The 17887-nt window shown below is 41.4% G+C and overlaps 1 protein-coding gene across 5 annotated transcripts in view; it reads left to right on the top strand.

Annotated features, from left to right (window-relative positions):
* Positions 1-17887, top strand: part of TEC (tec protein tyrosine kinase) — a 169723-nt gene that overhangs the window by 103459 nt on the left and 48377 nt on the right. For all 5 annotated transcript variants that reach the window (XM_030191357.1, XM_030191356.1, XM_030191360.1 and 2 more), the window contains 3 exons: positions 2435-2489; positions 8025-8104; positions 16221-16354. In XM_030191357.1, the coding sequence (XP_030047217.1) occupies positions 2435-2489; positions 8025-8104; positions 16221-16354 (269 nt within the window). The remainder of the gene's footprint in view (positions 1-2434; positions 2490-8024; positions 8105-16220; positions 16355-17887) is intronic.

Below are 17887 nucleotides of genomic sequence, written 5' to 3'. Positions count from 1 at the left end.
AACTTATATACAAAATATATATTTTGAATATGATTTATGTACATGGCAAATCACCTGTATCTTTTTTTTTTTACTTATTGGTGCAATTCCAAAGATTTGAGTTTAAATTATATATCATGTTTATATGTGCATAAATTTATTCTTTTTTAATTTTCTAATTTTCTATCTGTATATATACAAATTCGTGGAAGGATACATTCCACGAATTTGTATATATATATATATATATATATATATATGCAGATAGAAAATTAGAAAATTCAAGTATTTGTTAGATATTTTACTTGAATCTTATCTATGTTTGCAGATATTATTGACTTTGAGTCAAATGCTTGTGCGCCAAAACACAGATCTGTGTCGAATCAGATGTTAGTTTGTGAGAAACTTTTCTGTTTACCCTCATGTTGGAATTGAATTGGTCCTCCTCTACTTTTTTTCTCACAAACATCAAAACATTGACCTGACTGCAGTAATCACGGTGACCTTGAATTCTTCCTGATGTTTTAATTTTAAGCATTCAAGGATTGGCTTTTTGCCCTGGCAGAAGTCCTGAATTCCCCCTAAATTCTTCAACACAGAAGATGTCTGCAGCCATTTGGCTGGGAGAGTAGATATAACATTTAACTTTGGAGGATTAGAGCCCATTCTGAAAAGCCAAGAAGGAAAGCTTGAAGTTTGCTACCTGAGAATTGTTTCAAACTCATTTATGTTCCACACCGTCTACCACCACTTTCCGGTGTGAATGTGAAAGAGCTGATATGTACTTTTAGGTACAAAGCATCTGCTGGATTATAAATCAAAAGTACTCATTACTCTATAAAATTGATATTTGAAGCACTATGCAGCAGTAGTTTAAACAAAATTGGAATACCCGGAGTGAATTAAAGTGAGGTACTCTTGGCCTATGTCTGAATCTGATCCCTAATGTTTCCTGATTAAAAATCTATTTTCAGCTGCAGCTATAATTTTTTAATGGTGCAGTTAAGTCAATGGTTACCCTGGTTCAGTAGGTCTTAGTTTTTTTGGAAGTTCTTGGTCTGTCTGGTACCTGTAAATTACATTCTGTATAGAGTGTAACAAATCCTTGAGGCCAATATTCAGCTGATATGACGAGAGTATTGAACAACCATGTCTTAATATCTATATACAGTGCTGCTATATGTATAATCTGAGGATATTGAATATATGAACAATGCAATCACTGTACCAGAGATATCTGTTTAGTTTAGGCCCACAACAAAGCACACCTAAACTAAATGTATAACTTACCTGGACAGCAGCTAAATATCACTGCTGCCTGGCTAATTTTACAACCTGCCACCATTCCACCCTCCTTTCACCACCCATTTCTTGCAGTTTCAGAAACGTTGAAAGGTGCGGCTGTTTATGGCAGCTTGAGGTTAGGAGATGGTATTTTTGGATCGTTTTTATCTTGTTTTGTAGATTTTGAGGAGACAGTATTTAAAGCTAATAAATTAATGAATATGGATATTGAGCCATTCAGTTATATTTTCAGCCTGTTAGTGGCCCAGTATTATCTGTATGATTTAATCTGTATGGACTAGCCGTTGAGCCTGTAAAAACGGGCTAGTAAAGGAAGGGGGGCGGGGTTTGAAAGGCTCCCCCCCCCCCCGGATAGGTTGCCGCCGCCGCCCCTCCCCCCCCCCGGAGTCGCCACCGCCCCCCCCCCCCCCCCCCCCCCGGAGTCCCCTCTGCCACCCCTCCACCCGGGCCGGGTACCTGGCTTCACTATTCAAACCGCCGGAACGCAGCACACTGCTCATCTGAGCTGCCGTCGGCCTTCCTTCTTCTCTGCGTGTGTTCCGCCGTCGTGTGACGTAACGTCGGCGAGGGCGGGACACAGGCGGGTAAGGAAGGCTGACGGCAGCTCAGATGAGCTGTGTGCTGCATTCCGGCGGTTTGAATAGTGAAGCCAGGTATCCGGGCCGGGTGGAGGGTGGGTGGCGGCGGCGACTCCGGGTGGGTGGGGGGAGTGGTAGCGGCAACCCTGGGGGTGGGGAGTGGTGGCGACGGCGGTTCCCTCACTCGCAGGTGCACAGGTTCCATCTCTGTCACGCCCCCGTCATCACGTATTGACGCGGGGGCGGGACAGAGAGGGTCTCTACTGCGCATTTGTGAGTGAGTATGCCTCTTGCCATTTATATGTTTGATAGAGCAGCTCACTATTGGTGAGCATGTAACTTCTTAATACTCTTAGCATTGTTCCATGTATATTCTACTGCTTAGGGCTTGTTAGTTTTGTGTTAGATCTAGTGATTTTAGCTGGAAGAGTGAACAGTAGTAGCTTTCTGCAGTATTTTCCATGCATTGTCTTCATCACTTTTTTTTTACTTGCTGCAAAACATACCTGTTATTGTAAACTCCTTAAAGAGGAATGGATGGTCATTTATCAAGGATTTTGCATCTTTTACAGATGGTATAGCAGGAATATGAATAGAAATAAGGCTGAACAGTTGCTTAAAAAGGAGGTAAGCATTTTAGTTGCTGTTCAGTAACACAGTCTGTACTAATATTGTGCTAAAATTTAATTTAATGTGATGACCTCCAAAGAGGATTTATATGATCTGCTTTTCTCCATGACCACGTTAATTTCCAGATTTCAGCAGGAGTGGAGGAGTAGCCTAGTGGTTAGTGCAGTGGACCTTGATCCTGGGGAACTGAGTTCGATTCCCACTCCAGCTCCTTGTGACTCTGGGCAAGTCACTTAACCCTCCATTGCCCCTGGTACAAAATAAGTACCTGAATATATGTAAACCGCTTTGAATGTAGTTGCAAAAAACCTCAGAAAGGCAGTATATCAAGTCCCATTCCCCTTCCCTTTCCCCCTCCCCTTCCCTTAATGATCTGTAAAGCTAAACCCTGGAACGATAGCTCCAGTCTTCATGCCTCTCTCAAATAGATCTGGTCCTCTGGGTTTGTGATATAGTGTATTATACCCTATAATCACACAGGGAAATCCAAACTTAATTAATAAATATTCAACCATTCAGAGAAGTTTGAAAATTTAGTTTGTGGGTGTCTCCCCCATGGTTTAATAAAAACGTCCAATGATTTAAATGTGTGGGCGTCGTGGATTCTTTCTGCGCCATCTTTGTGAAACCAGAGACTGGGACTTAGAGTTTTCTGTCGTATTGGGCATTTGGAGTCATTACAGCGCCCTTCCTGAAGCAGCCAAGGATTTGGCGAAACAAGGCGCACTTGTTGAAGTGTTTAGATTGATTGCGTTGTAGGCTGTAGCCAAGAAATAAAGAAGGATTGCCAGTTCACCTCTCCGATCAAGCCGTTATCAGCCTTAACTCCTCAGCATCCACCACAACCTGTAGTTAAGTACTGTTTATTTTTTAGGTTGTGTATAGAAGGTCCTGGGGTTCTAAGTTTAGATTGATTGGCTTGTTTGTATATATGGGGGGTTGCCCGTGCAGTTAGTGTTATACATTTGAGTCGGGTACAGTCTGTTCTAGTTTGTGTTTGGTGTCTCTCACTAGGTGATCAGGAAGGAATAAAGGAGTTTTTTAAATCATTCGCTTTTCTCATGTAGAGTGAGTTTTTTTGCTTTTGATTATTTTTTTCTCCTTTGCTCCTCGCAGGAACCAATGATAATAATGGACTCCTCAGCTGATAGTGGTTTTATCAATACGATTGTATTTTCTCTATCTGGAGCTTTGAGGTTCCCATTTATGTAATTGGTCATTATAGATTTCTTTATTGGAATCTTTAGTAAACCACGGGGGAGACACCCACAAACTAAATTTTCAATTTTCAAACTTCTTTGAATGGTTGAATAGTGTATTATACCGCCATTAACTGTCTCACTGATCACAGTGTTGTTACTGTTCTAAAATCAAAGCAAAGGCAGTATAATGTGTCAGAATTTAAGAAAGCATGGGATAAGCATGTGAGATCCCTTAGGAAAAGGAAGAGTTAGGGGTTACAGAGGATAGGCAGAATGGATGGGCCATTTGGCCTTTATCTGCCTTCATGTTTCTATGTTTCTAAATCGCACAGTTACAACAAGAAAAGGTAGGCATGAGGAAGAGGGGAAAGAAGGATGATCTAGGAACAGTGGTGGAAGATGGATGAAGTCTCACGTGGCATCAAAAGCTTGATGAAACAACCAGTTTTTTAAGGCTGTACCATCCTGGTACAGGAATATTTTGCTTATTTTGGTTCTCCTGTAAATTGAGGCCTTTGGGGGAGCTTAGAGCTAAGAGCATTTCAGGTAAAGGTGGCCATGATCCTAATACCAACCATGAACATTTTCACATCTTGAAAATCTGTCACTGTGAGCCAACTTGACACTGCATATTGTTAACGTACAAATGTTTGCCTGCGATGGACAAAATGCAGTTTGATTTCCCTTTCAAGGTATTGATTAAGCAGCCTCTTATTTAGCTTTTCTTTTTTTTTCTCTTTCACTAATCTTTCCTTCACCATAGTTACATACTTTATGTTCACATCTTTTCAGTAAATAAAGCTTAACAAAGAAAATGAAAGGCTATAAATTGCTGCAGTGTGCCCATTTATAAGGGTCTCTCTCTCTCTCTTTTTTTTTTTTTTTCATTTTTCACAGTTTTGCAGCTGTTTGTTCTCTCTTTCCTATATGTTGGATGTTAGGATGGTGCTGGTGCAGTTTTCTGTAGTGATTTACTATGGCAGTACTATGAAGGGAGAGCTTCCACAATATTCAAACTTGAATTTCACATTATAATCGACATACAGACTAGGAAGAAGAAAGGATGTAATGTGTTGTCGTAATTGAAAGCTGAAAGATTTTTAAATGACTTTTTTGAGCTTAAGATTGGAATGCTTCTTTTTAAAACCATTTGAAATGTCCTTCAGTACGTAAGCATTTAACAAATTAAACATATTCCAAAAGTATTGCAGCCCACTCCAGCAGAATGCCTTTATTCATCACATTGTGTTAAAATGGTGGCATATTTCGGAATGCACATGGCTTCCTCTGCGAAGACATTGTTCTGGTTTTGGGGAGGTGTGTCTTGTATTTGTTTTCCCCTTCCTCTAACTACCAGGACCCTAATTCACCTCCAGATTTTGCTTCATTTTTCTTCCATTAGGACTCCCTTGCTTTTGAGCTCTGCATCCACCCTGTCAAAATTGTTACTTCTAGTCTTTACAGTGTCCTCTCATAACGCCTGGTTCTGGAATTTCCTTTCCATCAAAAAAGTTTGCTTCCCATACATCAGTTGTGCCTTTTGGAAATTTTGTTTTATTTCTCATCTCTTCTATGGTATGCTTGTTTACACAGAAACAGAAAAAATGAAGTCAGATAAGGACCATGTGTCTTATCCAGTCTGCCCATCCATACCATCTACTCTTCCTTAGAGATCCTACGTACTTGACCCAAGCTTTCCTGAATTCAGATAGTCTTCGTATTCACCACATTTTTCATGAAGTGGTGTTGCCCACCTATCTGCAAGTTTAGGCAGCTTAGGTTACTCCTGAATCTGTCCCCTTTCACCTTCATCCTTTGGCCCCTCCATAAAGAGCATCCTTTCAGCTGAAAGAGACTCTCCTCCTGTGCATTTATGCTATGGAATCATATTCCCCTCTCATCTTTCTTCCAAAGCATACATATTGATATCTTTAAGTCTGTCTCCATACATTTTATAATGAAGTCTACTGATCATTTTAGTAGCCATTCTCTGGACAGACTTTATCGTGTTTATATATTTTGAAGGTGCAGTCTCTACACAGTACAATAAATGAGATCTCAGCAGAAACTTATGCAGAGGCATTATCACCTCCTTTTTCCTGCTGGCCATTCCTCACCCTATGCACTCAAGCATCCTTTTGGCTTTTGCTGTCTCCTTCTCTATCTGTTTGGCCACATTAAGATCATTAAATATGATTCACTACTACTACTAATCATTTCTATAGCACTACTAGATGTATGCAGTGCTGTACACATTGTATGCAGGTATTTTCTCTGTCTCTAAAGGGCTCACAATCTGTTTTTTTTTTTTTTTTTTTTACCTGGGGCAATGGAGGGTTAAGTGACTTGCCCAAGGTCACAAGGAGCTGTAGTGGGAATCGAACCCAGGTTGCCAGGATCACAGCCTGCTGCAATACCAGTCCACCACCCAAGTCCTGCTCCTCTTTTGCGCAAAAAGTACTTCACCCCTAAATTGTATGCTTCCTCTGGTTTTTGTAGCCCAGATGAATGGTCCTGCATTTTTTTAGCATTAAATTGTAGATGCCAAATTCTGAACCATTCTTCAGTCTTCACTAGGTTCCTCCACATGTTATCTACACCATTAGGTGTGCCTACCAATGTTCCCTCTAGGGACAGAGAAAGTGCCTGTATATAATGTGTACAGTGCTGCGTACATTTAGTAGCGCTATAGAAATGATTAGTAGTAGTAATAGTAGTTGATTCAACTTCTCTGGTTACTCAGTCAAAGAAATTAATCAGATTTGTCTGACAAGATCCATCTCTAGTAAAACCAGGACTTTTTTTGAGGGGGTACTTGGAGGTACTGAGTACCGGCACCTTTTTCATTGTCTGCTAAAATTGACTCATGGTCCCCAAGTTTTAATGAAAGATCTCAGGCCCTACACACCAATTCTGCCTTGTCATTGATTCTGTGACTGGTTGCAGAGGACCTCGCTATTGTGGGATGGGTCCCTCAGTAATCACCCCACCCCTGAAAGGTGGCCTGTCGTTTGAGTATCGGCACCTTTTACGCTAGAAAAAATGCACTGAGTAAAACACATATTTTCTTGAGTCCTGCAGTTCATTGGATTCCACAAACCTCACTATTCTCCATTTTAGAAATGTTTCCATTAATTTACTTATTACAGAGATCAGATTAACTGGCCTGTAGTTCCTAACCTTCTTATTTTCACTTTTGTAGCGTGATATCACATGTGCTGTTCTCCAGTCCTCTGGGACTGCTCTCGAAATATTGAAACGTTCAGCCAGTGGAGCTGCCAGACTTCCCTAAGTTCCTTCTGTACCGTTGGATATATGCCATCTGGCCCCATCGCTTTCTCCACTTTTAATTTAGCTAGCTTCTCACAAACACAGGGTCTACCACACTTCCATTCCTATTTGTGTTTGTCTTCTGTGGTCCTTCTTCTGGCCCTTTATCTTTGAACATAGGACTGATAAATATTAAAGTAATTATGCTTTAATATTTATCAGCTTTGACATATTCCCACCTTTTAAGTCTCAATGCCACTTTTGCATTTCCTCCACTCACTAACATTTCTACAATATGTCTTGTCCCCCTGTTTACCATATTGGTTATTTTTATTTCCATTTGCATCTTTGCTTTCCTGACTTTATCAGCTTCTTTTAGCTTTTCCAGATATTGTTGCCTGTCTTCTTATTTCTGTCTTTCTGTTTCTGTTAAGTATTGTGGCTTATAGTACAAGTGCTTCACCAATTTGATAGCTTTCCTCAGGGTTGTCTCTGTTATGTATGGGCACAGTATGGTGTCAAATGTATTTTGGATAGAGCTCCTTTTTTGGAAATATAGCCTCCAGAATTGAAAAACTCTTTAGATGAGGTCATTCAATGACTTGCTAAGCTGTATTATCTTACCTCCTTTTTGTTCCTCCCTAGTAGTTCACTGGCTCTACTCAGACTCTAATATATTCATACCCAAATCTCTATTTCTAGAAGGGTGCTGGGCCTCATCAGTACCTCTCTCCCCATTATATTCTGTTGCCCTGAGATTCTACACACTTAAATGACTGTATTTTCCTTTAGGATCTGCACCATTTTTCATCCTTCTAGTATTATAAGTGTTTGTCTTATGCAAAGAGAGAGAGAGAGAGACCTTTCTAGCCCATCTGCACTGTTAATATTAACTACAGGTCTCAGTTATTAATATTACCTTTTCAGTACTGCAGAAATTTTCAGGTTTCAAACTGGGTCTTAAGATATTTGTTGAAATTTGTACAACTTTTGTATATTTGTGTTATTTTCAGTTAGGCGCTGCATTTAATTTTTTTTATTATTACTGTCTGTATTCCAGAACAAGGAAGGTGGTTTCATAGTGAGGGACTCCAGTCACACTGGCTTGTATACCGTATCCTTGTATACCAAGTATGGAGGGTGAGTTACAGGAGCTGTTTTGTATTTGGAACTATTTTATCTTGCTCTGAGCTCTTCTTGCATGGCCTTGAAGGTGGCACCTTTGTAAAAGGAGACCATAGACCCTTATTTTAGGAGCAACCCCACATGTAGATAGCAGCTTTTAAATGTGGAACTTGCCTTCATGTGCAGGTAGTGATTTTAGAAAGCTGCTGTTTACACATGGTGATCCACACCACCCAGTAATAGTAAAGAGGTGTGGTTAGCATGTGGAGAAGGCCTTAGACATTGACATATAGAGGGGCATAATCGAACGGGGCGCCCAAGTTTTCCTGAGGGCGTCCTTGCAGGACGTCCCCGCGAAGGGGCGGGGAAACGTATTATCGAAACAAGATGGGTGGCCATCTTTCGTTTCGATAATACAGTCGGGAAAGCCCAAATCTCAACTATTAGGTTGACCTTAGAAATGGTCGTCCCTAGAGATGGTCGTCCCCGATTTTCGGCAATAATGGAAACCGAGGACGCCCATCTCAGAAACTACCAAATCCAAACCATTTGGTTGTGGGAGGAGCCAGTATTCGTAGTGCACTGGTCCCCCTCACATGCCAGGACAAAAACCGGGCACACTAGGGGGCACTGCAGTGGACTTCAGAAAAAGCACCCAGGTGCATAGCTCCCTTACCTTGTGTGCTGAACCCCCCAAAACCCACTCCCCACAACTGTACACCACTACCATATCCCTTAGGGATGAAGGGGGGCACCTAGATGTGGGTACAGTGGGGTTGTGGTGGGTTTTGGAGGGCTCACATTTACCACCACAAGTTTAATAGGTAGGGGAGGGGTGGGCCTGGGTCCGCCTGCCTGAAGTGCACTGCAGTACCCACTAAAACTGCTCCAGGGACCTGCATACTGCTGTCATGGAGCTGGGTATGATATTTGAGGCTGGCATAGAGGTTGGAAAAAATATTAAAACACTTTTTTTAGGGTGGGAGGGGGTTAGTGACCACTGGGTGAGTAAGGGGAGGTCATCCCTGATTCCCTCCAGTGGTCATCTGGTCATTTAGGGCACATTTTTGTGGCTTGGTCGTAAAAAAAAAAGGACCAAATAAAGTTGGTCAAGTGTTTGTCAGGGACGCCCTTCTTTTTTCCATTATCGGCCGAGGACACCCATGTGTTAAGCACACCCCAGTCCCGCCTTCGCTATGCTTCCGACAAGCCCCTGTGAACTTTGGTCGTCCCTGCGATGGAAAGCAGTTGAGGACGCCAAAAATCGGCTTTTGATTATGTGATTTGGGCGACCCTGGGAGAAGGACGCCCATCCACCGGTTTGTGTCGAAAGATGGGCGCCCTTCTCTTTCGAAAATAAGCCTGATAGTCTCCATTTTATGTAGTAACATAGTAGGTGACGGCAGAAAAAGACCTATACGGTCCATCCAGTCTGCCCAATAAGATAAACTCATACGCGCAACTTTATATGTATACCTGACTTTTATTTGTATCTACCATTTTCAGGGCACAGACCGTGGAAGTCTGCCCAGTACTAACCCCGCCTCCCAACCACCAGCGCTGCCACCCAATCTCCGCTAAGCTTCTGAAGATCCATTCCTTCTGAACAGTATTCCTTTATGTTTATCCCACACATTTTTTAATTCCGTTACCATTTTCATCGCCACCACCTCCCGCAGGAGGGCATTCTAAGCATCCACCACTCTCTCCGTGAAAAAATACTTCCTGACATTTTTCTTGAGTCTGCCCACCTTCAACCTCATTTCATGTCCTCTAGTCCTACTGCCTTCCCGTCTCTGGAACAGGTTCATTTGCAGATTAATACCTTTCAAATATTTGAACGTTTGTATCCTATCACCCCTGTTTCTCCTTTCCTCCAGGGAATACATGTTCAGGTCAGCAAGTCGCTCCTCATATGTTTTGTAATGCAAATCCCATACCATTTTTGTAGCTTTTCTTTGCACCGCTTCAATTTTTTTTACATCCTTAGCAAGATACGGCCTCCAAAACTGAACACAATATTCCAGGTGGGGCCTCACGAACAACCTGTACAGGGGCATCAACACCTCCTTTCTTCTGCTGGTCACACCTCTCTCTATACAGCCTAACAACCTTCTGGCTACGGCCACCGTCTTGTCACACTGTTTCGTCGCCTTCAGATCCTCAGATACTATCACCCCAGGATCCCTCTCCCTGTCTGTACGTATCAGACTCTCACCGCCTAACACATATGTCTCCCGTGGATTTCTACTCCCTAAGTGAATCACTTTGCATTTCTTCGCATTGAATTTTAATTGCCAAACATTAGACTATTCTTCTAGCTTCTGCAGATCTTTTTCATGTTTTCCACTCCCTCCGGGGTGTCCACTGTGTTACAAATCTTGGTGTAATCCGCAAAAAGGCAAACTTTATCTTCTAACCCTTCGGCAATGTCACTCACAAATATATTGAACAGAATCGGCCCCAGCACCGATCCCTGAGGCACTCCACTACTCACCATTCCCTAATCCGAGCAAATTCCATTTACCACCACCCTCTGGCGTCTGTCTGTCAACCAGTTCCTAATCCAGTTCACCACGTCGGGTCCTATCTTCAGCCTGTCAAGTTTATTCAAGAGCCTCAAGTTTATTCAAGAGCCTTCTGTGGGGAACCGTGTCAAAAGCTTTGCTGAAATCTAAGTAGATTACATCTATAGCATGTTCCTGATTCAATTCTCTGGTCACCCAGTCAAAGAATTCAATGAGATTCATTTGGCACGATTTCCCTTTGGTAAAACATGTTGTCTCAGGTCTTGCAACTTATTGGCTTCCAGGAAATTCACCATCCTTTCCTTCAGCATCGCTTCCATTACTTTTCCAATAACCGAAGTGAGGCTTACCGGCCTGTAGTTTGTGGATATAAAAAATTGGTAATGTCCCTGCTTTTAAACTTGCCCTGAGGCAAGCAGAAGTGCAGCTTGAAGGGGCAGATGCAAACAACCACTGATGCCCCTACCCCTCCATGCCAGCCCATATCTCTACCCCTTCCCTGCCCACAACAGAAATACCTCTTGCCCATCCTCTCTGTGAAGTCGTGCACTTTTTTTTTTTCTTACTTTTCTTACATTTGTACCCCGTGCTTTCCCACTCATAGCAGGTTCAATGCGGCTTACATATTATATACTTATTTGTACCTGGGGCAATGGAGGGTTAAGTGACTTGCCTAGAGTCACAAGAAGCTGCCTGTGCCTGTAGTGGGAATTGAACCCAGTTCCCCAGTACCAAAGTCCACCACTCTAACCAACTAGGCCACCCCTCCCCCTAGCAGTAATTTTGCAGTGCTGTTGCTAGGGGTTGAACTACTGAATAATGGCATTTTGCCTGGAACCCTTATTGCAGCTAGCATCCTAGCAATAGTGCTGCAAGACTACTGGTAGGGGTCAAGTGTGCCATTTTGAACCCAGAGATGCAATGAGTTGGAAGAACTGGGGGATCACTTCTGCCATGGGAGCTTGCTGGTTTGGAGGGGATTTTGCTACTGAGGGGGGGGGGGAGATTATTGTTGGGGGTGGAGGATGCTGCTGGTGAGGGGGGATTGGTGTTGTTGAGTGGCAATTTTAAAAAAGCTGCTCTCATGCAGAAATGGGGGTGAGCAGGACATTCTTTCTTTTTCACCACATTCAGCTTTTAAAAATTGCTGCTCCTTGTGGACATGCCATCAATTACCTGTGCTGTTCTGCCTATTTTTACAAGTATTTTACAAGAGGCTGTACGTTTGGCTACAGGGGGAATGAACTGGTGTCCAGTAATGTTGCAAAAGCCTGTTAGGTAGATGCTGCTGGCTAAATAGAGGCTAATAGCACATCTTATGTTGGGGGAGGGGGTAAAAAGAACAACAGCAAGTACACCCTTGGTATTTAAGGGTTATTGGGTATGTAAAGGACCACAAGTACTGGTGTGATGAAAATAAAGGCATGGTGTATTTGAGAAGCACGTGTCCTAAATCTCTCTCTAGAACTGATAGGACTGAAATCCTAATGACCATCTGGGGGGACAGGTCTGAATGAAAACATTCATTTTAGAGTTAATAATTCACCCATGGGTGGTTAATTGGTAATTGAAATGAAAGACCTTAGAATATTGCTTTCATTTTAAACAGGAAATAAGATTTAGTCGTTGAACATGTTTCCCTTATTTTTTTTTTTGCATTTGAGATGTGCTCTTCTCTCTGGCTACGTGTGTGGTATGTACTCATTGGACCTTGGTGTGAATCATCACTATTGGAAAAGTAAAAATTTAAAAACCATACACAAGGTCTTAAATTACAAATGAACATTTTTTTTTCTTTTCCTTTTTATATGTTTTATTTTCAAATTTTTCCAGAAAAAACAAAGATTTTACAAAAAACCTTAGTAATCTTAATAGCTGATACATCTGAACTATAATTCATTAATAAATGAAAGCATATTGCTAAGCACTTGTTGATCACTATATTATCCAATTGAGGGGCCCTTTTGCAAAGGTGCAGGAGGGCTAACACGCGGGTAACACTCGCCCAATCGACACTACCACCTGGGTAGCGCGTGCGCCCGGTGGTAATTCTGAGTTTGGTGTGCATCAAATCCTGCAGTAGAAAATATTTTTCTATTTTCTACCACGGGGGGGAGGGGGGGGGGGCATTCCCAGTGATAATCAGCAGTGCGGCCACGTTACCGCGCAGGTAGAGTGTGAGCCCTTACCGCTAAGTCAGTGGCTGAAGGTAAGGGCTCAGGTTTTAGCACACACCCATTTCCCACCATTTCCCACATACCTTTTTCACAGCCATAGTAAAAAGTAGCCCAGCATGTGCCCAAAAGACACGCCCACACTACCACAGGCCACTGTTTACTGCGGCTTTATAAAAGGACCCCTGAGTTCTATGTAAATGATTCCCCTCACTCTTCTCCTCTCCATAAGATTACAAATAAAATTTGAAAGGAAGCCAATGATAATTGTATCAGGCTCTTCTGCACTCTACCAAAAAAGATTTCTCATGCCGAATCACTGAAGCATCTAGTAAGCCCCAGGACCTCTTTCAAATAATGTAACCAAAGACCGCGATGAATACTACTTGTACCTCATTCCACCACATTATCACTTTGTATTCATTCATACCATGTGTTTATTCAGACCGGAATCGGCTAACGGTAATATGTAAGCCACATTGAACCTGCAAATGGGTGGGAATATGTGGGATACAAAAGTAACAAATAATTCAACAAAACAGACGTTACATGATCCATCCTGCCTAAACCTACAGTAATCCTAACAGCAGCACTTTGAACCATATGTAAAGATTTCATAGTACAGTTAGGAATTTTGGTCTAGATTAGTAATCAAGATATGGAAGAAGACAAAAATCAGACAGTTAAAGAAGGTGAATCTTTCGCCAGTGCTCATATATTAAACATCCCAACAGTCCCACTGTTAAGCTGGCAAGTAGTGGATGTGTTTCTTTACACTCATGTCAGTTACTGAAAGAGAAACCATCTTAATCAGTCACAGGCTAAAACGTTTTACAGCAAGTCTGTGCATCTCAACTTAGTTTAAGTTTAGTCTCTGCCAATCAAAAGAGGTCTCATTATGGAGACAGATAAGCACCACCACTACAATTGTGTCAAACAACAAAAAAAAAAATCTAAAAAATCCATTTCCTACATTCTAAAGGACTTTGGGGTGTGTGTGTGTTTTTCTTAAACCAATAATGTGTAGTACTTTTGCCATATTTGAAGGTTTATTGAAAAAATGTGGCGGGGCAAAAAACGTCCAAAATCTGAATAGGAAAGAAGGTTATTTTCAAGAAAGAGAAACGTCTATCTCTTGTTTTTGAAATACTGTTTTGAACAAGGTTTTGTGATTTGGACATTTTGTTTTTTGGTTCATTTTCGTAAAAAAAAAGTCCCAAGTGCAAAACACACAAAATCAAACCATTGGGATGTAGGAGGAGCCAGCATTTTTAGTAGACTGGTCCCCCCTGACATCCCAGGACAGCAATAAGGCACCCTAGGGGGCACTGCAGTGGACTTAATAAAATGCTCCCAGGTACACGTCACCATTACTTCCTTACCTTGTCTGCTGAGCCCCCCAAAACCCACATACAGTACAATCTCACTGAAAAGATCCTAACTCCCGTGAACCAAACAATTTGGGTCAATGTACTCTTTTTTTTTTTTTTTTTTTAACGTGGAGTGGAGAGTTTTAGCGACAACAGATGGAACGCAGCATTAAGATAAGTGCTGGTTTATTTGTTAAACAACCAACAGTGAATGAGTTTACAAGAAGGGGAGGTTTTTTTTGCCTATGATGACAGTAAGAACTCCGGATATTTAAAAGCCTGAGAGCTGGATTGAGGAGTCTGTTGAGGCTTTTTCCTCCGTAAAAAAGAGTACATTGACACAAATTGTTTAGTTCATGGGAGTTAGGATCTTTTCAGTGAGATTGTACTGTACGTAGGTTGATCCTAAGGAACGCTTTGATAAATTGAGTAGGTGTCCCCCCAGAACCCACCCAAGACCCACTACCCCCAACTGTACACCACTACAATAGCCCTTACACAGGTGAAGGGGGCACCTATATGTGGGTACAGTGGGTTTCTGGTGAGTTTTGAAGGGCTCACAGTTTCCTCCACAAGTGTAACAGGTAGAGGGAGGTAGGATCCAACACTAGACTACTCCAGGGACCTGCATGTTGTGGCAAGTTAGTTTTTCATCACATTTTTGGGGCGGGTAGGAGGGGGTTAGTGACCACTGGGGGAATAAGGGGAGGTCATTCCTGATTCCCTCCAGTGGTCATCTGGTTATTTAGGGCACCTTTTTGTGCATTATTTGTTATAAAAACAGGTCTAGCTCAAAATGTCATAGTTTTAGTCCTGGACGGTTTTGTTTTGTTCCATTATGGCTGAAAAACATCTAAGTCTTAGATGTTTTTCAGCCATAATGGATCAAAACAAAACTGTCTTAACGTCCAAGTCCCAGCCTGAACACACCCCTGACACACCCCCTTGAGATTTGGACGCACTTCTGACGGACTTAATAGAAAAATGTCTAGAAATAGGTTTCGAAAATAATGATTTGGACGTTTTTCTGAGAAAAACATCCAAATGCTGCTTTATGCCACTTTTCAGACGTTTTTCTGTTTTGAAAATGAGCCCAATAGTATCTCTATCAGGAAATTTTATTAAGAGTTTTCCCACAATTAAAGCATATTCTACATGTAGAAAATGGTAATTATCAAATCGTGCAGAGGCACAGTACCTACTTTTATGCGATAACATGTGTAGGTGTTTGTCGGTCATAGTTTGGGTGGAGCATACATTAAATAAATAAATATGCATTTCCATTTATGCGAAGTATATAGAGACATGCATGTACCTTGAAATCTGTAAATTTGTATGAGAGCATTTGTAGTAGCTGTGGGAACTTTATGCAGGCAACATAGGCAACTATGTGCATTTTTAGAAAATGTGTGTGTTTTGGGAAATTGTTATAGGCATCCCTGTTATAACATATAACATTACCCTCCACATGAGTTATCCCCCGGATTCTTTATAGCATACTTAGATTTGCGTGTAACTTAATTGGCTTAACAAGCTAATGAGTGCTAATATCAGCACTTAACAAGCAATAATGAGCGCTAATTGGCACTGATTAGAATTTAGGCGCACAACTCGCTAAGCACATTCTGTAACGATGTGCTCCGAACTTCTAAGACGTGCAGACAAAAAAGGGCATGGTTATGGGCAAGGAAATGGGTGATTCGTGGACTTTCTGAAATTTAGGTGCCTAGTTATAGAATATGGCCCAGTGAACTGGGATTTACATTATGTTTTAGGATGCGCACAGATTTAGGTGCTGAAATATCAACTAAGCGTACGCTATAATCGGCGCCTAAATCCAGATACAGATTATAAAATACTCTGACGGTACTGATTTTTTTGTAGGCACCATATATAGAATCTCCTATGTGCCCTCAAAGTAACAAATCACAATTTAATCAGAATTTATTGATCAGTAAACAGATTATTTTTAGCTACAGATCCTGTGGTGGGGTTGGGTTTGTGTGCATTTCAATGCAGGTTCTCTCCAGCACATTTTAACTTTGTTTCTGACTTCCAGAGAGGGTTCATCAGTAATAAGGCACTACCATATCAAAGAAACTACAAGCTTGCCAAAGCAGTACTACCTCGCAGAAAAACACATTTTTAATGCCATTCCAGAGATGATCGATTATCACCAGCACAATGCAGCAGGTAATCTTCAGAGTAATTTGAAAGAAAGATGCAGCCGAAAGTGTTTCCATTTGACTGAAGGTATGTGAACAGGGTAGCAAGTTTATACTCAGTGGAGATGTGTTCTGTACTTGCTGGGAGGGAGGTTCCTGTTCTGTTTGGATGAAGCCAACAAGCATCCAGTCTATCCATACAAACTATTTAATAATGAAAATAGAGCTTATAATTTGTATACTTATTATATTTTTTTGTTTCAGTCCTCTTCACAGAAATATTAACTAAGATACTGCATTTCTTTCTACATTTTCCTCCATTGTCATGCCCTGGACTAGTAGGTCATGATTTCAATTAACCAGGACACATTAAATTCCTAAATGTTTATTTTTATAATAAGCAGAAGTTATTTATACAACACCATACCCACCATACCCATTTGCAACACTATCATATCCACTCAGAAAGAGCTCCCAGTCTAAGGGTCTGATGCAGAAAGCTTGCATTAGAGCTGTGCACTGATGGCTTTAACTCAAGTTGAATGCACAATATTTGCTCCTTAAAACAACTAATGGCGTTCAAATTACCATCACACTAAATGGGCAGTGTTAGAAGAAACAGCATACGCTGCAGTGGTAGTATGCAGCCATTTGCTGCTGAAAAGCAAAACAATCTCTCTGTCAGTGATTGACTTGACATTACAGCATTTAATATTTCACCTCACCATAAGCTCAAAGCGAATTACAAATACATAGAACAAATCATCAAATGCTACCTAAAACTACCTTCAGAGAAACATTTCCTATAAAACCAAGCCTTTACATTTTTTTTTTAAAATTGAACATAGCAATGTATCTGACACAATTCTAAAGGTAGTTCATTCCAAAATTTGGACCCTGGGATTGCAAAAGCTCCTTTGTGAGACTGTAATTTAATATTACTTGGTCTTTCCAAAAGACCTTGAGAAGCCAACATAGGGTCTCTGGTTGAATTATATTACTGCAAAGGTCAGCGAAATATACTGGACCCTCTATCTGCAAAGCGTTAAATACTAAACATAATGTCTTGAAGTAGATATGCTGTTCATTGGGTAGCCAGCCAGAGTAGATCAGCTCAAAGTGGCATCACATGCTCAGAAGGTTTTATTTTGTTTTTCAATAACTATACCACTGTATTTTGTACTAATTGGAGCCATTTCAATTGATATTTTGGTAAATCACAATATAAGCTGTTACCAATAATCAGTGCTCAAGATCACACAAGCATGATTCCATATCATAATGCCGATCAATCCATAGACTGGTGGGTTGTGTCCATCTACCAGCAGGTGGAGGTAGAGAGCAATCCTTTTGCCTCCCTATATGTGGTCATGTGCTGCCGGAAACTCCTCAGTACGTTCTCTATCTCAGCAGGTGGTGGTCACACACAGCAGCAGCTCTGGCTAGGTCTCCAAGCCTAATTCTTAGGTTTTGTTGAGTACCTGGGGTTGAGGGCTCTTCTTGAGCAAGTGCAAACCTGGTGGTGCCAGGTCCCTCCTTTTCTCCCCCCTCCTGCTGGCTC

The sequence above is a fragment of the Microcaecilia unicolor genome, chromosome 2 (genome assembly GCF_901765095.1).
Source record: "Microcaecilia unicolor chromosome 2, aMicUni1.1, whole genome shotgun sequence".
Taxonomy (NCBI): domain Eukaryota; kingdom Metazoa; phylum Chordata; class Amphibia; order Gymnophiona; family Siphonopidae; genus Microcaecilia; species Microcaecilia unicolor.
This window is presented reverse-complemented; position numbering and strand designations above follow the sequence as displayed.